Raw genomic sequence first — 23,888 nt, 5'->3', positions numbered from 1 at the left:
GTAAGAACATCGTGTTACACGCTCGTGTGACATACGCCAATTTATGCTCAAAGCGTGTTAATGGCCTTTCTACCCTCCGTAATTCACCACACGATCCAATAATATAATGATCCATTCAGTGCACATACGTACTTATTAATACGAGTACATTATGATTTTTAATATAAAACAAGAGGTATAAAATTCGCTTTGTGTTGTTAATTTTTAAAAAAGATAAAAATACGCAATATTGAACCGAGTATAGAATTGTTCCATTAAATAAAAATTCATTTCGTCATTATTCTATCGGTATTATTTTGAATAACAAAATCAAAATTTAACTATTTAATTTACAAAAAAAAAATACAAAGCATTTTCAAATAAATCACAATTGCGTGTACATATAATAATTGTGTGTATTTTATTAATAATATATGCATTTCAAAATAATTTTTTGTGCAAATACTTTTAGATAAAACAAATTTTATAGAATAGATCTCAAAATAGTTGGTGCAAAGCTTATCGTCGTATTACCGAAATTCTTACGGGAGGAGGGGAGGGTAGACTTCAGATAGTCTGAGCACGGAAAATATCTCGGTCTTCTGCCAGCGACGCCGTTCAAGATACGCTGTAACACATCGATTTTCCATTCTGGCAAACTGTTCGCGTGCCGCCGTCTGTAATTTTCTCGAGATGACTCAGAATAATGTAATAGAGTATAACGTTGAGAAACTTTTAGCTAGCAGCGCGAGCGACATTGACATTATCCGCGCTATCATCGTCATTTTATCAACTGCTGCCGCTATTCGCGGCAATACCGATCAAAAATTGATACTCGTCTCCACTTTCGCGATCATTTCGTCATTAGATTGCATAATCCACCGTTATAACGTGGCCGATACTGTTAGTAAATTACGAACTCCATGGGAGATGCATTTGCATGCTTTATTATTCAGACCGGCGGGGAAAGCATCGTAATTGTTAAGGAAACTATAAGCGGAGTAAATTTCGTGCGCGAGGCAGCCACTTGATTCGTGAGCTGTGTCTGGCAAATCCAATTACCGCTGATAAAAGGAAATAAACCGGGAGCAACTTTTGATGCCATAGCGAGGGAGAGGAAGAAGAGATAGCGCGTTTTGTCTCGAAAAAGAAATCCTCAAGTTCAATACGCGTCTTCCCTCCCATCGCCCATCCGCATCGGAAATAAGATTGTACTCAGCCAGAAACGCGATATCCCGTCGCGAAGTAAGATGAAAGAATCCCCCGGGCGGGGCCGCAATTAAATGCGCGAATAATTGTAAACGCAATCCGCGAAACGTCGTGCGCGCGCGCGTTCGCCGCAAAAGAAATCCGACTAATTAAAGTGGGGCGTTAAAAACCGGTGAACGGGATCCGATGAATTTGCACAAAGCATCACGAGAATTCATTAAACTATTCACTCTCTATTTTTTTTACGGCGTGATTTGTGAGATTCTTAATTCTGTCTCTTCTTTAATTCTGGATACTTTTAAGCGGCGTTGAATCAATATAGATTCTGATCCCAATTAATCTGGATTTTTTCTGGATATCAAGTTTTTAATTTATTTTTATCAAATATAGCAATATTTCACACAAAGATCCGCATATTTATAAAGCAATTATATCGTGGTCGTGCGAGTCTTGTTTAATTTATGAATGACGTGGAATTAATGGGATATAAAATATATCTATATTAGTGACTACTTTAATAATAATTATACATGAATTAAAAGTGCATGCTATAGATATCTAATATATATCGTTCATTTATTACGAAATCAGCGTTTCTTCTCGAAGTAATATCTCACTTAAAGTTAATATGAAACGCCTCGTTTCTGCGATACTAATTTCACGAGGAAGAACAAAAAGTCTAAAGATCGAAGGGCGCAAATGGCAATTTAATTAGCCGTGGCACTACAGGAGACGGGTCGGTGCGAGGGAAATTCCTTTTTTATGAGCTTAAGGAGGGGCCGTCGCGCATCTGCCGCCTCCGAAGCCCATGCATCAACAGAGCGAAATCATGATTTCTTCATTAGAACGTCGTTGCTCGCGCGTCGGAACAGGTCGTGATAGATATTTCATGAAGAACGGGGTAAACAGATGCGGCACGAATATGGAGAAAGGAATAGGGTATATAGGAGGAGGGAGAGAGACGGATGGAGAGAAAAGAAAAAAGGAGCTGGCATCCCCCAGCACAGCTGACGATGTCTTTTTATCTCACCCCGTGTGAGGAAACGTTGTGCGATTCTCCGCATGGAATGCATGTATAATTTAAAGACTAAAAATTATTTCAACTGCGGCGCGAAGTACTGCCGGGCGAACGTCGATAAATCAGCGCGGGCTTCGTGCCACGCGAAGGAAAACAAGCGTAAACTTATTATTTCTCGCGATATTTCTTTCAAGAATCCCGCCACGGCGCATCCTTTTATTGAGATGTACTTCTGACTTTAGCAATTTCGCGGAACTTTGTTCTTGAATGTAATTGTTACCGCGGAAAACAGCTACCGGTAATTGTTTCAAGAAATAATTGTCTCTTGAAAAAGCTTTCTTCCGAGCATCCTGTATATTGCCTCCCCCCTTCCCCCACACATTCGCGTCTATGATTCAAATGCTGAGAATAACATGGACCTGGGACAGCGCAAAGCAAATTTTTTTTCTGGAGGGCAAATGGCAAATGAAAAAAATTCTTTTAAAGTAAAATAATATCTATTAATTAGAGTAAATAAATTGTAAAGGTATTAAGGTATTACGCTCTTATTGCAACACCACACTACACGTGTAGTATGGTGTTGAAATAATTTTCAACGCTTAAATCCAACCAATTATCGGGGAAACTCTATATACGCAATATTTACGCCGCGATTATTTTTCCAGCGCGTCGATTACTTAACGAAAATTTAATCGGAGCCCACCTGGGGGGTGGGAGGGGGAGGTTATATATTCATTGAACGACCACCAGTAGACGTTCCCTGCGCTAATAATAATCGCAAAGCCACGGAAAGCTCTATGCCGCGAGGGTGCGAACGGGGTCTCCACGGTAACCGCGCGGGCAGGTCGACCGACGCAAATTTAATATCTGGTAGTTCATAATGACACCCCTGGAAAATGAGCCCCAGACTCAACGCACGAACCCCGCGCGCGCGGTGGTTTATTTCGCACGCGCGTACGCGCGCACACGAGCGTGAAACGCGCGTACGCAAATTCCGTCGGCCGTATGTTACGGGACGGGGGCGATGGTTTATATTGGGGTCTACCCCAAAGAGAAACCGTGGAAGGGTGGTGGCGGCGCCGAAAAGGCCGCTTCGGAGGAGAGCGGGGGGAGAGGGGAGGGGAGCGAGTATAAGCGTCTCGCAAAGAAATCGTCGCGTCGAGATTTCGCGCAATTAAAATCGAGATCGGAATGGACCCCACCCGGGGTTGCTTTAATCGCGCGCCGGCATTCACGCATCTCTCCCCGTCGATTTCTCTCTCTCTCTCTCTCTCTCTCTCTCTCTCTCTCTCTCTCTCTCCCGGCGAAATAACAAGCCGAGTTCCGACTTTGTCGCGCGGAGAGAGTGCCTCTCGAAATCCCGAATGAGTGCGTCGAGGTCGAAACGTTGCCGGGAGAAACGAGAGACGCGAAGTTTCACGGTTTACTGCGAGCTAAAATTGCGAGAAGCCGCCGCGCCGCGCCGCGCCGCCGGGGGGGAAAGGAAGGCCGGCGACACGGGGGAGGGTTGTGCGTCGTCGTTTGTTACGAAGACGCGACGCGCGAGACTTCAAAGAGGACTTCTCTCGCACAATCGCTGCCGTAATGATTTCGGGCGCGATCGCGAAGATACCCGAAACCGCCCGCTGTGAATGAACATCCCTTCGGGTGTTCGCCTCGACGTAATTTGCGCGGAACGTCTCTCTGTCCCCTTTCCAGCGTCGCTTCCAGTAATTATTATCATCCAATAATTATTATCGTTATCGTTAGTTTTACTTCCTCCTTTTCTACGTAGGATATTCTTACGGACAAAACACGGCTTTGTACGAATCGTTGGGCGGAATAATGATACAAGTTGAGAAAAATATCCTGCGTACACTAGTTTTCCAGTATAATTATTTCGTGAGTGAAGTTTATACCCTTTGTAAACTTACGAAGTATTATAACAACATCGCCGGGTTCTACATCAAGTAATTTCACAAAGTGTTTGGTTTGTCAAAAAGAGAATAACGTGATATTGTTTCGCTTAGTAATTGAAATATAGAGTGGAACGTGTCGGAGATTTAATTTCTTGCTTTGTATATTTTTTCACGTCGCACGATGATTTAAAATATAATTAAAATATTAATTAAAACGTAAAAGATTTCTGAAAAAAAATAACAATTGATAAATAAAGTGCAAAAAAATTACCATAATTAATTTCCCCGCTCAAGGTAGTACGTGGCATCGGTATAATCAATTTTATTGTACAAAATGATACTGGCGCAATTAATCCCTCTACGAAAGATAATACGAACAGAAGGTAAATATTTGCTGTTTCAAAGCATCTGTCTGCGATCACGATCAATAAATAACGTGCGTATGCATACGAAATATCAACATCGGCGGGCGATTCGAAACGCTCGCGTTATATAACGTCGATTAAATGGCGATGGCATAGATGCGTTTTTCGGGCCGGCCGAATGCGTAATTACTAAACGGCCGCGTACGCTTCCGAAACGCCGCGCATTCGCATATTTGCACCGCCCGGCAACCGGTCCGCCTATTGCCACGAGAGAGAGTGCATCAGGCCGGACATAACGTTCGATTAGATTAGCTTTGTGTACGGGGAACGGTATTCGCGGCTCGCATATTAGCGTAGGCACGCAGTCACAGGCACATACGATAATACGCCGCCGACGAGGCCTCGGTAAGGTATTTCCTTTCGAGTGCGGCCCGTCAGCGACCCTTGCGAGTTAATCAACGAGATGCATTTAGAGAGAGAGAGAGAGAGAGAGAGAGAGAGAGAGAGAGAGAGAGAGGAGTTCGCAAGCAAGTCGAAATATTCGCATGATGGATGTATAGGGTGAAACGGTACAATATGCACGCGCATGAACATACGTCCGCTGAAGTTCGAACCGAACGACGAGGGCTTGCTGCAACTAGTTGCGTGAAACACAGTCAAAACCAATGTTTACGGGTCGCATTGACTCGACAACTGACGAAACCGACAGAAATTGCATCTCGAATCTCTCTCGAGAAGTTCTCTCTTTCTCGGAAAATCGCAATATATGTAAGCATTCGTGTGCAATTTCAAAAGTTTTCAAATGTCGGAATAGAATGCTATCGCACGATCCTACGTCGCAAAGTTTCTACGCAGAATATCATATCACTCGGCATACGAAGGAAGTAATTTCTCGAATTTTTAAATCGTAATTTAGAATTGTTAAACGCTGCAGCTTTATAATATACCCGATTAGAATAAATGCGTAAGATATTCTATAGCATCGTATATTATTGATGCTTAAGCATATTTTTCAGAGAAATTATGTACCCACTTTTCCTTCATAAGAAATTTTCTTTATATAATAAACCGTACGCGATATTATTTTTTATCGGAAACCGAGGTAATTAAATTAAATTTCTCTGTATTAAAATTTCCGGAATACCATCGTTTTCTTTGCGAGTTTTAAAGCACTAATATTAAAGATTTTGAGAGTATTAATATTTCGTTCAAAAAGCAAGAGCTCTTTAAAATTGTTCTATATTATAAAGTTACGTTTTATTCATTTCCAATCTGAAAAGCGGAACTAAATCTGAATCGCGTTGAACGACCTCAAGCAAACTCCGAATGCTCGATACATCCGCGTCGAACGTGCATTAAATGCACCAGAATCCACGCTGTGTCGCGATCCGTCCGCCGCCGATGTTTGCCGCTTTTATGTACGAAAGCGTTCGATTTTAATTGAGCGTCGAGACGAGAGAACGCGCGCCCGGAATTTCAGATTTCAGGAAAAATCAGGTTTTCGTGAATCGCGGAAACCGCGCCGATGACGCACGGGGATGGATGTGTCCCCGATGGAGTTTCGCGAGGGGGGAGGGGGGAGGAGGTTGAAATCGAGTGAATGTATATACCTACAGAAATCCCGCGATCGACGACGAATATAGCGACGTGGGCCCTATATATAACGCATTTGGTTTTATTTTATTTTACTTTTTGGTCCCCGTCGACGCGCGGCAACTCCGTCATCACATATCGATCGAAGGCCTCGGTTCGACCTCGTCTCGTCTTAATGAGACTGTTTTGTGCGTTTCAATTAATTCCGCTAAGAGAAAGACAAGCGGACGTGCGGGAAGAGGCGGGTTGGCAGACTGATACGATTGGTAGCCTCGGGGTACGGCAGGAGGGATCATTTCGCCAGGGTATTTTCCTCGTGTATCACAGAATTAATTAATACCCGTTATACCGATACCCGCAACCGTTCGGCGACTTCCGCTGGGATCGCTGATACGACCCGAATTGTATATGATACGATACCGTATCGCATAGGGGATTCTATAACGCAAAGGACTGTGTGCACGAATCAAATATCATCGAGCATCGGCCCGATGAATAAAATAATTGCAGAAAAGCTTAATATATTTTATTTTAAGCGAGATGCTTTGCCATATGCATATAACGCCAGGTACTTTATTTACAAAAATATCGAAGCATCAAACTCTTTGATCGAGTAATAACGAAAAACGGAGGGAAAAATCAAGTTTAAATAAAAGCAAATGAATGATCACCAAATTTGACTCTTCAATTTCATGCAGACTTTCGCAGGATTTTTATTTTACAGTTAAAATAATCAAACTTGCACGGTAAAGTTATTAAAAGAGGAATACACAAAATATAAAGTTATTGAAAAGGGAATCTAACTTTCATTTAAAAAAATTTTATCCAAAATACGTGAAGTATGAAACGTTGTTACAGATTTGTACGTAAAAAAAAACACGTAATATTACTATATCGTTTCAATGCGCACAGCATGACACGATTTCACGCGCTTGTCTTATAATGACCAGGAGATTTACAGCGCGAATCGAATTCTATTTCATATCCCATAGATTGAAATCAAACGATGCGCGATATGAATTACCCCGACAATCGTAGCATTAAATCACGTGATGGCATAAAAACCTTTTAGCTGTTCCGCCCGATGATATTTGAATTGAGCGGCCGGATATTAATTATAACTACATGAAAGCGAGTATCGCGATGAAAGCGCGCTCGCTTTTCCAACAAGGGCTTCAGATTAATTTCAGTTTACTGGGCTTAATTCCTCCGTAGCCACAAATCGACAATTATGAAGGAAGTATCGATCATTCACGTTTGCTCCGCATCGAAAATTTTACTCTTGTACACATCATTCTAACACTCACTATTATTTATTTCCCAGCAGTGAGAAATTTACGCTGCAATTATTATTGAATTTATTAAATCTCAAATTGGCTTATAATTTATTAAATGCGAAAATTCAACGTTTATTAAGCATTAAATTTCTATCGGCTTTTTTCGGTTATGCAATTAAGAATTAAAATATCTATAAAATGTAATAAATTACTAACGCGTATTTTATCGGTTATTACAAAAAAAAAAGCAAACATTTATTAGATATTTCACAGTGCCGAACGAAATATTCGTAAAGTGCAAGATAATGTGAAATAATTCGAAATAATTTTACTGCGCATGCCATCAGACGCGATTTCTTCGCGCGTCAGAGGAGATTAATAATCACGAATAATGTTAACCAAACGAGAATACGACCGTGGCATCCTATTGACCATGATACTAAAACAGGCGAGAATTTCGGCAATGGTCTCGGTGTGAAAGCACCGGCATACCTTTCACGTATAACGAAGAGGGCCCACTCACCTGCCAGTCGTCAGACAAGATTCACTAATTGGGATTAATTCGCGCTAATTAATTAAATCACGGTATACCCGTCCGCCATACACGCTCGTTGCGCTCGCCTCGTGCAATTTCGAGCGATATATTCGTCTCTGGACATTCTGCGAATGCATATACCTACGCAATGAAGCAGAACCCTGACTTACGCGAAACTGGAAATAAATTCATTAAGCCATCGCACCCGAAATATTTGTGACACTTCATTGTCAAGGATTAAAAACTGTTATAATTTCAGGGAATTAAATTTTCGATGTTATAAATACGAGTAATAGTTTATCAATCATCGTGTTTCCATCGTCGCACGTGCAAATACAGAGATAACTCGCTTATTTTATATAGTGAAAGAATTTTATAGTAAAAGAATGATAAAGTCTATCAAAATTTAACTGTCTTCTGCTATTTATGTACATGCAAACCTAATTTAATTTCGAAAGATCGCCGCTGCACAGCAAAGAATAAAATACGTCGATCAAAGAGTCCCGATATTGTATTTCTAAAAATTATCGTTCGCAATTTAGAAAAAGATTCTCGGAAAAAAATATACGTATTTCCCCCGCGCACCCATATTTGCTATCCACCCGGCTGCATTCAAAAGCACGCCCGATGAATTGCAGTTGAAACGATCATACTGCCCCCGTTTTAGAGGACGGCACACCGTACAATGTCGCGCCGAATATTGCACCGGACGAGAACGCATCCTGATATTATTGAAGCCTTCCGCGCTTTTGATCATATACTCCCGTCAAATGATTCATTCCGGTAATGTAAACGCGCGATAGCTGCGAAATATCTCTCTCTCTCTCTCTCTCTCTTTCTCTCTCTCTTTCTCTCTCTATCCCGCTCTCTCCCAATCTCTACTAGTATTTCCAATTCTCGTTATTACACATTATCACCGTCATACCATTACGTTTCCCTAATTCGCAACGACAACGAGATTATGTTGCGACAGCGTAATATAAATGATGAGATCCGTTCCGTAGATCTTCCATGTATGACAGTCTTCTCCCATCTATATAGAACATATATTATTATCTACGTGATTCTAAGTACACAAGATCTTTATCGGACACCGACACCGATTACGCCCTTGCTTCGGATATCGTTCTAGGAACACGGTGATCTCATTCGTTCCAGTTTGGATAACGCAATATCGCGTACCATTGATTGCGAGGAGTATGAACGGGGAGTGGCGGGAGGGGGAAAGGGGGGGAGGGGAGAAGCGTGTGTGCATGACCGCGAACGGGAGATAGGCGCGATAATTAAATCTGTCGCTTTGGAAGCACTCTCATGTGGACAAAGCGTGAGCAAAAGGAGCGTCGCGAAGCGCAGCATTCGACGAAGCCCGGTGGAAATAACGCGGCGAAATGACTCGCAGATGTTAACTCGCGATGCTCGAAGCACAAGGCATTTTCCGCCCGCCGCCGCTGCCGCTGCCGCCGCCGCCGCCGCCGCCGCCGCCGTCCGACTTTGCGCGCTGAAAACTGTCCGCTTGAATGTGCACTTTGCCGCAATCTCGGAATGTACACGGTGTGCAATATTAGATTAGAATGCAAACGTAAACGAGATTCATCCGTCGGCCTCTTGCATTTGCGTTAGTTAATCTTCGCGTAGATGGTTGGCGTTGTGTGCGCTTTCTCTACTTGGTTACTTGAGTATACATTTAAATACAATCGACACTCCCACTCTCTCGAATAAGCTGCTCCTTCGAATGCCATCGGAAGTGCTGATTAAAGACGATATGTTGATATCGTTCCACGTAAAAAGAAGAAAAATAAGACAATTTCGTTGCAAAGAAAATAGCACTTATTTTGAAATTTATATAAACATAATTTATTTAAAAACGCAAAATAATCGTCAAGTCAAGTTTACATAATGCTTTCGCAATCGTCAGAGTATTAAGGAGCATTGCTCTACTAAAAATTTGAAACGTCAAAATTACTATCTAAAAAATATCTTAAAAATCTTTTTTTTTTTTTTTTCAGATCATTTATTCAGATAACTTCGTCGCGATGGCAGCACTGGCCGATTCTCGGACCACCGTGTAGAAGCGGGAGGCGACGTTTTCGCGGCGATCTAAATTTAAGCCGCAGATTTATACGCCCTCACTCGCCGGGCATTGACTTTGGCTCCGACGGACCGACTTTCAACCCCCTTCTTCTCCATCCACCCTTTCTCTCTCCTTTTTTTTTCCTCTCTCGTCTCCTCCTCGCGTCGTCTTCACAACTCGCGACTCTCCGACTTGCGACTATTCCCTCTTACCCGCTTATTCCCGCTTGCTGTTTATTATCGTCACGCGATACTCGCCGCGACGCGGGTATCCTCGCAAATATAGCACGAGCGGACTGGCCTTCGCTAAGGACGTCTCGAAAGCGTTACCAGACCGCCAGACTCATCAGGTCCACGGTAGGGCTAAAGGGCTCTCTCACTCTTTCTCTCTCTCTCGCTCTCTCTCTCCGGTAAGGGTCGAGGGACTATCTGCGATGGAACTTTGGAGGAGGAACGTGGTAGTGGTACGAAATCCCTCGCGAGAGTCCACTCCGACGGAATAGCCGGAGCAATTTGTTCCGGACGCAACAGTGTAATCTAACGTTTCGACCACGATAAAATCTGAAGAAACTCCGTCCCGAGTCTCTTTATCTTACCCCCCTTTCTCTCGCACAACGCTCTTCTATTCAAGCCCTAATGCACATTGAATTTTGAAGCGAATCTCTAAGAGCTTTATCTCCATAGAGGGATTTTCTGACGGACACAATATTATTATGAGGGTCTTTCCTATAATTATCGATTTAATCTTCATTGACTATCTTAAAATCTTAATCTGGTATCTAATAAATCTTTTCATTTCAAACACATACATCCTCGAAAAGAAATAATGTTATTGAATGATTTAAGCAATAAGCATATTGAAAAATTCGTATTCATTTAGAATAAAATTTATTTTATAATAAATATTAAATGTGACAAAATGTTAGTTTTTCCAAGAGAAACAAGATTTAGAGTTAATTGGCAAAAAAGTTACTAATTTGCAAAATTCTAGATTTTTAATTCATCATAATATTACAACTACTAGTACTCTTTAAAATTATTATAATAAAATCTATAAAATCTATAGATAAAAGGAGAAAAGCAACAAGAAACTAAAGGCCTTCACACATAAAATCTCGTAAGGCCGTAAGACGTAAGCATAAGAAAATCGACCAATCCCAATTGAGTGGAGGGGGTTACGGACAACCTAATACTCAATTGGGATTGGTCGATTTTCTTACGCTTACGTTTTACGGCCTTACGGGATTTTATGTGTGAAGGCCTTAAGACATTTTGTATAATTCACACAAAACGATCAAATCAGACGATTACTGTAAATATCTATAACGACTGTTCACTGCGAGAGGTATAAATATTTCCTTGTGACAAAGAGTCGATATTTACCATTCCTTTCCAGTACATCCCTACGTGCTCTAGCTTAAAAAAAGAACTACTAGGCGCGACATCCTCCCACGACTCGACTGTTTTTTCAAGACTGCGTCGCGATCGCGATTCGTTTATGATTCTACTACCAGAAGCAAAAGAAAAATACTGTTCTTCGCCCGAATAAAAGAGTTAAAAGCTATTCAGTTTAAAGCTATTACGGTAGAAAACCTGCGAATCGATTGAAACTTTTTGTGCTAGCTTTATTGACAATGCTAAAATTACATATTATTACCTGCGCATCAAAATCATGACAATTAAATATATCAAATCGATTAACATTTAATTGACAGTTAAAATGAATTGTATGAATTATTATCTTCAGACAAAAAAATTAATGTGTCACATTCACAGGCTATATATTTATTATATTAATTGATATAAAAATCGCAAGAGAGAGAGAGAAAGAGAGAGAGAGAGAGAGAGAGAGAACAATCTAAAACGTTTATAGCTAGAACATTTTAATCAATACGTACAACATCCCACTCGGAAAGCAATCTTACTGGTACAACTACTGCCAAACTTCCTCTTTCCTTCTTTCTCGTTTTCTTTTAAATTTCAGAACCCAGCAGACGTTTTTCTTGATAAACTACGAAACCGACGTCGTCAACGTCGAAAGGAACATTGAGGGGAGTCTCAACTTCATCGGACGAGAACAATAGTTCGCCACGACGTGCGCCATCGTGCAATACGATTTACTTCGAGTTAGTGATAAAGTGCACCGATATTTTAGCGACGATACTTCGAATTTATTTCGTCCCTACGTAGTATGTTCTTTGTGCGATCACTCCTATTGTGCGCGATATGGGCAGCATGAGAGGAAGAAATGTGGAAGGAACTCCGTCTGGAGATTTCGCCAAATTTATGACTCGGCATAATGACCCGGACTGAATGTTAGTCCCCCAAAGACTCAACTACACTCCCTGGCGATTCAACTCGAACGTCGACCTGACGCATTTACACAGAGCATCATTTATATCGCACTTATGAAAACGCAATTAATTTTAGCAATCAGATAATATTTTATAGGCATCAAAGATGGTATAAATATTCGTTCGGTTTAGAAAATTCTGTATAGAAAAAAAATATTTTCTATTATTTTATCTTTCTAACCGAAGAACAACGAAGGAGATGCTCCTCTTAATATGTTTATACGAAAAGATATAATATATATTTCATCTATGAATTGGCAATTAACAATTAGCCAGCGCTCGAGCTTTAGTCGATGCTCTTTGTCTATGATTACTGTGGCAAAATGATAATGTATTAAAAACACATACGCGGGTCCGGACGCAAGGGAATTCGTAATCGCCGAGGGGACCTTTGCGCAGGATCAACGCGATAATTCGAATTTTCATCCCGCGGCTAACGGTCCATACATATTTATAGTTTAATTAAAATCGATACGAGCTTACGGGGGGTGGCTTAAACGGCGTGACGCATCGCTCGTTTTCTTTTGTGATGCGAGAATTTCAGCACCGCCGCGATGAAAATGCGTATCAATGAATATGTAGCGCCGAAAGACTCGTGGAGGCAAGCAGGGAGAAAAACAGAATTGTTCGATTTCTCTCGCTCGATGTCGTGTGCGTGAGTACACACGTAAATATATACATTTTTATTCCCCCCGAAAATATGTTATAATAAATCGCACGCACGAGAAACAATTTTTATGATAATGAAAAATATTACGTCAGAATTCAAGCTCTTTATCGCGAAATATTTTTAATATTTAATTGTTTTCTATAATTTTGATTCATTTCTATTATAAGACAGGTCTTTTAGAAAATATAATCTTACTCTCAATACAAAACATACACTGAGAAAAAAAATTGATTGTACGAACTAAATTTGTATAGTTGTTTGATCCAATAGTTCATTCAACAATTCTTTATAGTTGCACAAAGAAAGTATAGTTCATTCATGTCAACTATCAAAATTTTTTAATTAAGAATTAACTAAACCAACTCAATTAAATTATTTTGTTCGAAATACTAGTAGTATTTATTTGTGTTTGCATGCTATTTAGTTATTCAAGTAATATATTTGTTTAAATTCCAAGTATCAAACTGACTAAACGATGATGATGGTGATAATAAATAGTGTATATTTTTAATAGAACGGTTGAGTTAAATGCGATAAATTTTTCTTGAAACAAAATAGTTTAGTAAAAAAATAGTCTTTTGTTTATAATAGTAACAAATTATTTTGTGTCATCGTAGTAACGTTTAGTTAAACGTATCTAAATATTTTGCTAAAATGAAATAAATTTTGCATTTTTCAACTAATTTTTTTCTCAGTGTAAGAAAAGAAATAAAAATGTATGTTATATCTCTCGATTTTATATCTCTAAAAAAATATTTTCTCTTGAATACTTTATGTTTAAAGTAAACTAAAGCCATGGTTTCGTGCCATAGTTACCGTCAAATTGATATTCAAAAAATAATCAGTAGATATTTACATTTTGAAATCGATATTGAAAACAAGAGCATCCCTGGCATAAAGTTCAAGTTATTCAGAAAAATCACGGAGATAAAAGAGAAGAGGAAACGAGCGATCGTGCGATTTATAAAGCGACAAGTCGTACATGCGAATACAAGCGATCAGCCGGGCTTATCGATCATTAGGGGCGCATCGATGCCATTAACCGGCCCGCGTTTAATATACGATGAAAAACAGCCGCGTATATAAATTACTCATCCTCGCACCCCGCAGTTGTGAACACGCGTCGCGTACACTAGTTCTCCCGTGTAAGCGCTTCTCCACGGTGCTCGATACAACGCGGCTTATACCTCACGGATGTCGCCTGGCTACTATTTACGATCGCAAGAAGTATAAAGCCACGCGGATCGTTACACGCTCCTTTCGCGAACGACTTGCTCCTTCTCGCCTTTGTCCGCCGACGTTTCTAGCGCGTGCATCGCTATTGCTTTGTGCTCACGTCAAAGCCAAGATCGAGAAGTGAACCGATAATAAAAAATTTATATATCATATTTATATTATAATCAAAATATAAAATAGTAATCCCATTAATTAATAATATGCGATAACATATCGTTGAAATATTAGAATAACGCAACATTTTGTCTTATTTCTATTTTTCTGAATCCTTTTTTAGCATTGAAAACTTAAAAAAGTTAACGAATAAATGATTTCCCAAAAGTGAATAAAATCTAAATGAGAACTAATGTGCTAATTAAATAAAACTTTCATTCATGCATTTTTCTTTTTACAAATTTATGCAGCTGTTCACAAGAATTGTAATACATTCTGCGGTTTTGCGCGGCGGTGACGAAAAGAAACGTTATCACGATATGCTACTATGTATGACCATTTTCAGACCGTACGTAGTATTCGCACCACGTTTCAATGTTATGTGCTACCTCTCGTATCCTCAAGTAAGCTTGTCAAGAATAAAAAGGGATGAAAATGGATAAAAAGAGTCCTAATGCTCGAAACTAAGTCGAATGCTACGACATATTCTCTGTTTATTCTCATTCGCTGTTCCTTTTATTATCTTTTTGATATATTTATTTCAGGAAATATATTTCTTTAACATATATTTTAGGAAAATTAATTTCTTTTCACTGAAAAATATTTTAAGAAATCTAAAGTTAATCTTTCTTTTTTCTTCTTAAAATATATCTCCTTAGATCAACAATATATTATTCTATTATATTCTGCATAATAAGCAGTGACAGTCACGAGATAAAATAAATTAGCACATTTGTTTGAGAAGAACTGAGGTATATTACGGATAAAAATAATGAGACGACTCGGCTTGCTAATTACCGACGGTAACGTATTAGCATAGAACTCCCGTAAAATTCGTGGAGCGGTGACAAAAGGGACCTACGAGTTTTCCCTCACCCTCTCCGACACGTTTGTTCGGCATCATCATCGTGATATTTCGTTGTGCCGTCACGCCTCGCGCCGTTCCCTTTGAGCTCTAAATAACGTTCGATGGAGTCCTTAAACGCGGAGATGCGTCGCCGCGCATAATATCCGTTATTTACAAGCCAATAAAATCGCGCCTCTCGAAACTTGAACGCATAAATAAGTGATGGAAGAGAAGAAAAAGGGACGGAGGCTTCTCCTCGCCACGATTTCAACAATAATATACAAATTTAGCGCGCATTGTGATGTTAAAAGAATTTTTATGAACAATCCCGTCATTAAATTCGTTCGATCATAGATAAAGAGACAGCCTAATTCGGGCATAAAACCCGCTGGTATCGTATTTATGACATGTGGAAACGGTTCTTTAAAATTTTATAGCTGTAGCCTTAATATTATGCAAAAACCCAGTCATCCATGCGCTAATTTCATTAAATGCTATCGCATTATTAAATCAATGTACGATACGATAAAAAATTGTAATAGGTGCCTGAACAGGTCTGTATATCGTTTTTCTATTTTTAACTTATAATGAATATTCACGAGAACCAAAAGCCGCGGCGTTTTTCATGAATACGTTGCCACATGTTTTCTCTTTTAAGTTCACGTAGCAAGAGAGAATTAATATACTCCAAGATTATATTAGGTATACTTTAAAGTTTTCAAATCAAATGTTCCATACATTCGAAATGAAGATAACTAATGTAATATGATGATGTTCCAATGAATAAACATTGATAATAATCCCATGAATAAACATTGATATAATTATCCATGATATCAATTAGTATAATATACCTCGGAAATATCAAAATATCTTCGAAAATGTTAATAAGTTATAATTTTTTATATTACGCTCTGCTCTATAAAATATCATGAAAAAGCAATCATTTACTTCTTTTATATGGACGAACAGAATTGCAACATATAGAAAAAAAGACGCGGCGTTTATCAACTCCGATTAATTTGAGCGTAAAAATATCCTGAGGAACGCGCGTCGATTTTAAATCTATTAGCCTTGGGGTAGGAAATAAGACAGGAAAAAATTGGTCCGGTATCTTGTCGCGCAGAATTCACCTCTCACGGGTTCAACCATCGATAAACGAAAAGCGTTGCCTGTTACGCGGCGAGAGTGGGTGTCAAGGGAGACGGTAGGAGTACATTAGACGGTAATTAAAAGTGAGCCTATTACCCTGGCTAACGGAGCGTGAAATGCTTTAAATCGTTTACAAATTACAGCGTCTGCGAGCGCTGAAACGTCTGCTGTTACGTACGCGCGAAAATCACGCCTTACGGAGTTCGAGTAACAACTCGAGATTTTATTGCGAAATACAGATATCATATCGGGATAAATAGAGAGCGCCTCTTCCACTCAAGAAAGTTTATTTATTTTATTTTAATCGATTATCTTTTCAGCAATAATTTATAAATTTTAGTACGGCATTTAGTACAAAACATTGTGATTATCACAGTCTGTCGGTTAATAATTTAGCAATTTGGTGCACGCATGGAATTTGTCGGTCAAAAAGATAGAAATTCAAATTAACGATTTGTGAGATATGATGTTGATTAGCATGTTATGGATGCAAATTGGAACAAACTATTGCATGAAAAATTAGTTGACTGTTAAACAAGTGTTACAATAATTTGACATATTAAAATTTATAATTTCTGCCTATTAATAATTAATTTCCACATGTAAAATTTACACATACCTATGCTGCATCACATCTGCATGTTTATTCACAAGTCTACGCGAAACACCGTGTACAACAAGGAATATTTTGATGACTGTAACAGTTCGATATTTTACGACGGGAAAAGTCGTCGCGGAGTTCGGGCGATTTGAAAAGCTCTCGTGAACTTAACTCGCACGAGCCAGTGGACCTGTCGCCACTTGTTGAATGTTTATGAAGAAGAACAGAAGTTGAAAGTACCCTCGAATCGTTTCGACCAATCGCAAATTTCGAGTGGAGATTAAACGTTTGCTTTATCGTATGCCGTGAGAACTCTTTCGATTAAACCGCTGATAAAGCGGATGTGATAACAGATTGCTAGGCAAAATAACGACATACTTATCATTAATGTCATTTATTAATATCGTTATATTAGTTTAATAGCTCGTTCATAAATCAGAAAATTTCGACTTCTGTTCCTTTAGAAATCTCGAGGAGCTAACAAAGTCGAGTGTAATTAACAATACAATCGATTGTAGAGGAAAATTAATTCTCCGTCGAGAAACACCTTTAGAATCATAAAATATCATAGTCATTATATATCACAACTGTCAGATAAATCAAACGCACTTTATTAGCTCGTCGGACAATGGGAATGGCTTCCTGCTCCCCTTTGAACTCCAAAATGCGTGAGGACTCACCTTTCAAGATGCCCGCGAAGAGGAGGAGGAAGAGCAGCGTGCACAACTGGCGGTGATCCCTGCGTGCCATGTTGTCCCACGGCGAAACGCACAAGACGATGCACAAAAGTCAATTGTAGACGCGCGCGGACACGAGGAAGCACGAGAATCCCGCCGCCGCCGCCGCCGTGGCGCACATACTCGGAGAAACAGTATATATCACGGGATGCACGGAGAGGCGCGAGCGTGTATATGTGTAGCGTCTCAAGTTCGTCGCACGTTCGTCCACCGACGCGAGTCACCTGCAAATTTCAAATTCTCAAAATGGAGCATGCGCGCGCGCCGCCGTTCGGCGAATCAAGCCGCTCATCACGTTTCACCCGTTCGCGGCATCCGCGGGCGCGGATCTCCTCCTACGATGAACCAGATGAATCGGGAAAGTGAAAACTCACGCGATCCGGTCGAAATCCTCCTATAACGATTCCCGCTCCTGTCCCACGTCGAATTAGTGATCGCGCCGAGGGTGCGCGATACGCGTCGCGACGAGACGTCACCGTAGTGAAGTTGCGCGCGAATGACGGCCGCGCCGACCGCGTGAGTCCTTTCCGCGAAGCGTATATGGGATTGTTCCTCCTTGACCGATGTACACCGTACGACGCTACTCTACGATCATCTACGGCAGTGTCATCGCGCGAGGCTCGCGTATTTATTCACGCGGAACGTCGTACATCATGCGCGTTAACTGCCCCAGCTGACAGTTCCGTTGTTGTCGCTTTGCGAAAGCACACGCAACGCCGGACAGCGCGCGCGATTTATCCGCTGCAGAGTGTCCGCGTTTTGTTTACTTTAACGACACATCCCCGCTGGACTATTCGGAATCGCGACTGTTCGCTCGAAGCGGCTCGATCCGCTCGATTTTGTTGACGGGTGCCGGTCTTCGCGCGTGTCGCACTCCCGCACGCTTTCTCACGCAAGTACACACACACACACACATACAGAGAGAGGCGCAACGAATCGTCCGAGATGTCGCACGAGACTGCCGGCCGGCCGCTAACTTCGCGCGGTCTCGGCGGATTCGGGCCGGCGCGGCGTCGCTCGGTAGTCGCGCACGCGCGCGCAAGATGGCGCGCGTTGGTGGGGCGGCGGCGTTTACAAAACCATCGCCGCCGCTCCGTTTTCCTCACTTCCGCGCCGCCCGGCGTTCGCGACGTACGCACGTTCTCGCGTCTCGTACGGCAACAAGTTGCCGAACTGTGAACTCGATCACGCGCGCGCGTGACCCCGCGCGCGGGGTTAGAGGAGCCGCGAACGAAGAAGCATCATGGGGGGATGTACTTTCGGCGCGCGGCCGGCTGTAATGAAATTAGATTAATGGCCCGGCGAGGCGTGAAGTAAAACAATCTTCGCGTTTCTTCCCACGATGCCTGCAGCACACGTACACGATTGTATGTACGTACGTCGCGGGATTAGAAAGTCTTGTCGTACGTGTCTATTAAGCTTTACTCTTTTTATTAATATAAGTCCTAAAGTTAAATGGTACATCTTAAAGGGGAAATATAATATCCTTTCACACGTGTCCCGGCGTTCGAAATCATTCTTTATTATCTAATTGCTATCTCAGCTTGGCTGGACTGTCGGAGTAAGTGGTCGATCCTTCGGAACTGTAGCAAACGCTATGCTGCGGATAAAATTTGTAATTTTACAAAGATCGCATACAGACAACGCGAAATAATTTAAAATGATGTTATTATTGTTGATATTTTTAATTATTGTAAATTTGTTATAAAATGTAAACTTCAAAAAATTGAGTTTACATTTTGTAACAAATAGCACTCTTTTGGCTATTTGCTAATAAAATGTTAACTCAAAATATTTCTTGAAGTTTACAATAGTTAACAGTAATAATTTTAAAAAATATCCGAAACGCATTCGCTGATCTTTAGCTATATATGACTAAATAATAAAGTAAATCAAATAATCATTTACTTTGAAAACCGTGCGACCTTTGGGCATTCCTAATTGCGGGGCGGACGTAGATTTAGTGTACTTTTTTCTCCTGTCAATAAAAATATTCTAATGTGAAATCGCAGTCGAAATAATACGACGCGATATGATTAATTCAACGATCAATACAATTATAGAACTTCTATTCTAATTCTATTATATTAATAAATAAAATATTTTGATGCAAATAATGCAGCAGAATAACGTAGTAAAGATAAGCCCACGGATAAACTCTGCTGCTGCTATTGCTGACGTCTTTGCTGTTGTAACTGATTGCGGCCAGGCAACGTTCCTCGTCCGCGTGCTCCTGGCATCCCCCTGGGCATCGTCCAAACCTATCTCTCCACCATTCCTTCAATTTTTGAACCACGCCCTTACGCGACTTCGAGGGGCACGTATCCGGCTGGCAATAGTCTGAGTTTTCATAGAGAACCGCAAATCTGAACAGAAAAGCACGGATTGAATATCATTACAGCATCTTCCTATAAATAGTATTCGTTTTTCCAAAAAATGAACAACAAAAACATTATAACAAGAAGAGATTAATAAATTAAATAATAAATCTGAATAACTTAAAATAATTAACCACATATAGATTCACACATTCGGAGGAAGCAAGATATATAAAATGCGACATAGGAAAAAAGATAAACGAAAGAAAAGGGTGTCTCAACTTACGGTGTAGCCTTTGATTCGCAGGGTGGACAGCCCTCGGAAGGTTTGGTGAGGAATTTGTAGCACACTAAGCACAAACCCACCAATAACCATATCACCAGTACGGATACCAGTGCTATAATCACGAGCTCCGTCGGCCCAAGCGTCATTGTACTGTCTGAATTAATACAAATTTAATTATTCTACAATTTAGCTGTTTAATTGTATTTTGAGCGATTGGAAAGTAGTGCTATTTTAAATTAATGATACAGATGCAAAAACGAAAAAATTATGTTGTCTCACGAGAGAATAACCTACTTTCTCCCTTTCCTTTGTAAAGAGACGACGCACTCTTGTCCGCCTGACTCACACGTTCCGCGCCTACTTTGGGCATAACTTGATAAGTACCACTTGTTCTGCTCTTCATTATATCGCCGCCAATATCTAACACATCAAGCCATAAGAAATGCGCTATAAAATTATTTGCGAGAAGAAATAGTATAAACCGTATTTATATACTTTTTTTTTTTTTTTTTTTTTTCAAAAAACCGATACATTATATTATCGAATGTGCTGAAATATATGTCTTTTAAAGATTGATTAATTTTCTTGATTAATTAATTTTCTTTCTACTTAAAAATTTTTCATACAAAATCTCGAAGACTATTTATTGTATAATCTTCTCATATTTTATACTTGTAAAATAAAGCAGAACCTTTCCGAGAAATCGTATGCGCGATAAGAAAATTATAGCGCGGCAAAATGCACAAGGTCATTTTGATCCCCGATGTGCATCAAAGGATTAATGGACACGCGTTTATATTTTACTCCCCTTGAAAGCGCACGTTGAAATCGCGCACGAATTTACAAACACGGTCAGAGAAATGTTGCAGAGGGTTGCAGTTTCTTAGCTATACGAACGCTTAAACGGAATAGCATATCGGCCTCGTTAATTTTCAAACGTGGCGAATCGCAACGAAAGACCCGTCATGAAATATTACCCGATTCTCGCAAAGTAGCCAGTACTCGGAGGACACCGCCGAATGCTGGATACCACTTCTCGTCGTCTAGGTGTCGACGTACCTGGAATGCGAAAGATATCTTTTTTTTTTTGTTCGGTTTTCGTTCAAAATTAATCTGACGCAACCGCGTCGAAGTTAGAGAAAGTCTGTGGAAAAGGAATAAAATATTTTCACACAAGACTTTTCCAACATAGGAGGATTTGAGGATTTTTTTTCCGGATATTTTGTATTATCGTTATATTTCGTCGATGATCTGCTCACGACGTACAGATCGTTGCAACCAGGCGTAGAAGTCCCTGTTGAACGTTCGCAGCCGCGTTTTCGTGCTCGATCGCGAGGTGATGCACTTCACGCTGGTGATGTAGTACTTCACGAGGATGAAAGCCGACTTTTCCGAGTACAATGATTGCAGGCTGTCGGTTTTGAAGGGCAGCGCGATGCTAGGTAAGGAATGATGTGTTGAAGCTGTGTCTGATCGCCGAGGCCATTCTTACAAATTGCCATTCGATAACTACCTGTTAGGCTCTGCTTCATTATCGAGGATCGGGAGGGGTATTACGACTTCGCTCGTTGTCGCCTCATTTCTGTAGCCTTGGCAAAATAAAATATCTAGTAATAATTGGTACTAACTATGTGTGGCGTTTAAGATTAAACATAAATTGTGATAATTGTAAGAATTGCTGTAGAGAATGTTTTGCAAGTTTCACATGAAAGTATTCGATTCAGTCTCTTTACACACAGATAATTATATTAATTTAATTATTTTAATTATGTACATCAGAGATTTTTATACAAAAATAGCTTCTTTTTTTTATATTTTTTTAGATGGCAATGGTCGTATTACTTTTAGCTTTCATTCGTATGTCAGCCACATGGAATACTAAAATAGTACACAAGTGTCATTTAAAGTTAAATTCGTTCCATCGTTCTCACCATCGACCGCACGTCTCGAATGTCCCTGCTTCATCGTGGACCGTCTTTTTTTTCTGAACGTGAAGCTCCGATAATCACCGTCATGTTTGGAAGCTATTATGAAAAAGCAATAAGTTATCGAAATGTTATTTTCACGATCCTATATCAAGATGAATTCGATACGTAATAATTTTTAACTTGCAATTAGATTTGAAAAAAAATATTTCCTCAGTCAACGGAAATCTATGACTATATTTTTTGTTTTCAAAACGCTTATTGTTTAGAAAATTCGATATCGAAATAATATATATTTAATATGCGTCCACTTTTTTTAAATTTCTTTGACTAAACAATCGCTGCACTTACACGCCGAATACGTGATAAGCCCGTTACAGGCGACCGACGTTTTCGGTGGTGTAATTACGATGGGAGGGATCCGGATGTTTGGAAGGTCCTGGCTGGGCTTCGACCAGCCGGCGCCGTTGGTCCGAAGGAAGACCTTCAGCTCGTCGAAGAGCTCGAACAGCATCCTCGTGTTACGATACTTGATGTTACCCGCGTAATACGAATGCCTTGTGATGGGGAGGATGTAGGCCCGCAAGTAACCGCCTAGAGTGTCCGCCAGAGCTTTCAACATCAAATGCTTCGTTTTGCCCACGGACAGCCTCCGCACACTCTCGAGGCATATGTGAAAATAGTCCATAAGGTGCGCTATGTACTGATCATTCTGGGGATCGATGACATTCACCTGGCGGAGACGAAAATCTTAGAAAGCGCTTCCTATGCGCTCCTCTAAGCAGAGCACTCACTCCTCATTATAGAAGACTAGCTATCTTTAGACTTATCTCTTATCTTTATTCTTATTGAAATCTCAAAATATATCGACTTCTTTATTATAAATTAATTTTTAAAAAGAAATAAAAAGTAAAAAAATACATTCTCTAGGATTCGAATTATTTTTGTTACTTTTTGTGATAAATATTCGTTTCGATTTTTATAACACAGTTTGTACCAACGTTCTTGAAAAATGTATTTTTACTGATCTTACATTTGGTAGAAGATCTTGAAACATCCTCCGACTACTAAGAATAGTAAATTCCTCATCTGTCCAGCATTGCTTTCGAAAATCGTTTCTTTCGAATAAAACTGTACCAGTTTTTTGACCATGTTTAAAAGATTTAGCCTCAATTATTCTGCCGCGAATTATACAAAACAGATAATAAATGCATTTAAAACTTTAATCTCTAAAACTAAATAGTAACATTACGTGATTACGTTTAATGTAAATTTTAACAAGTTTATTTTTTTAAGTATCGATAATATTGATATTGCATAAAATTAAAGAAATGTAGACATTTCATTGTTAAATAATATATGTATATCTTTATCAAATGCAACAAACCTTACACTGGAGATGCAGCTTACAAATACCCAAAAAAGCCACAAAAGACATATGTTCATACTCCGAAAAAAGAATTCTAAATGTTCAACCGCGTGATTTTTTTTCGCGGGTTTCTTGGATATTTCTGACAAGCCTGACGGCTTGCGCCCATTATTCTATCACAACTATCATGCATATCACTTCGTGTTAATAAAACAATAACTTCAGACTTTATCATTTATGAAAAATTTACAATAAAAATATAGATATACTTAAAAAAATATATAAAAAATTCGAGA

General features: G+C 39.9%; 2 protein-coding genes across 3 annotated transcripts in view; both read right to left on the bottom strand.

Annotated features, from left to right (window-relative positions):
- The window catches only part of LOC105456876 (tyrosine-protein kinase transmembrane receptor Ror), a 243,908-nt gene extending 225,259 nt beyond the window's left edge, over positions 1-18,649 (bottom strand). Inside the window, exons 1-2 of one of the 2 annotated variants that reach the window (XM_011701231.1) lie at positions 18,069-18,649; positions 17,638-17,918 (exon numbers count right to left, since the gene is read on the bottom strand). In XM_011701231.1, coding sequence (XP_011699533.1) covers positions 17,638-17,707 — 70 coding nt within the window. In that variant the 5' untranslated portion in view covers positions 17,708-17,918; positions 18,069-18,649. Of the gene's footprint in view, positions 1-17,637 lie in introns of both variants that reach the window. The other variant, XM_011701230.1, reaches the window with a different exon arrangement.
- Positions 18,650-19,106: 457 nt separating this feature from the next.
- On the bottom strand, positions 19,107-23,773 carry LOC105456880. Its single transcript, XM_011701241.1, has 12 exons — positions 23,611-23,773; positions 23,257-23,401; positions 22,575-22,956; positions 22,230-22,322; positions 21,812-21,887; positions 21,565-21,736; positions 21,276-21,357; positions 20,593-20,718; positions 20,299-20,452; positions 19,845-20,060; positions 19,603-19,672; positions 19,107-19,294 (listed from the first exon to the last, which is right to left on the bottom strand). The coding sequence occupies exons 1-12, from the start codon at positions 23,667-23,669 to the stop codon at positions 19,229-19,231; spliced, it is 1,641 nt and encodes a 546-aa protein (XP_011699543.1). The 5' UTR covers positions 23,670-23,773; the 3' UTR covers positions 19,107-19,228.
- Between the last annotated feature and the right edge of the window lie 115 nt (positions 23,774-23,888).

The sequence above is a fragment of the Wasmannia auropunctata genome, unplaced genomic scaffold (genome assembly GCF_000956235.1).
Source record: "Wasmannia auropunctata unplaced genomic scaffold, wasmannia.A_1.0 LD335514.1, whole genome shotgun sequence".
Lineage (NCBI taxonomy): Eukaryota > Metazoa > Arthropoda > Insecta > Hymenoptera > Formicidae > Wasmannia > Wasmannia auropunctata.
This window is presented reverse-complemented; position numbering and strand designations above follow the sequence as displayed.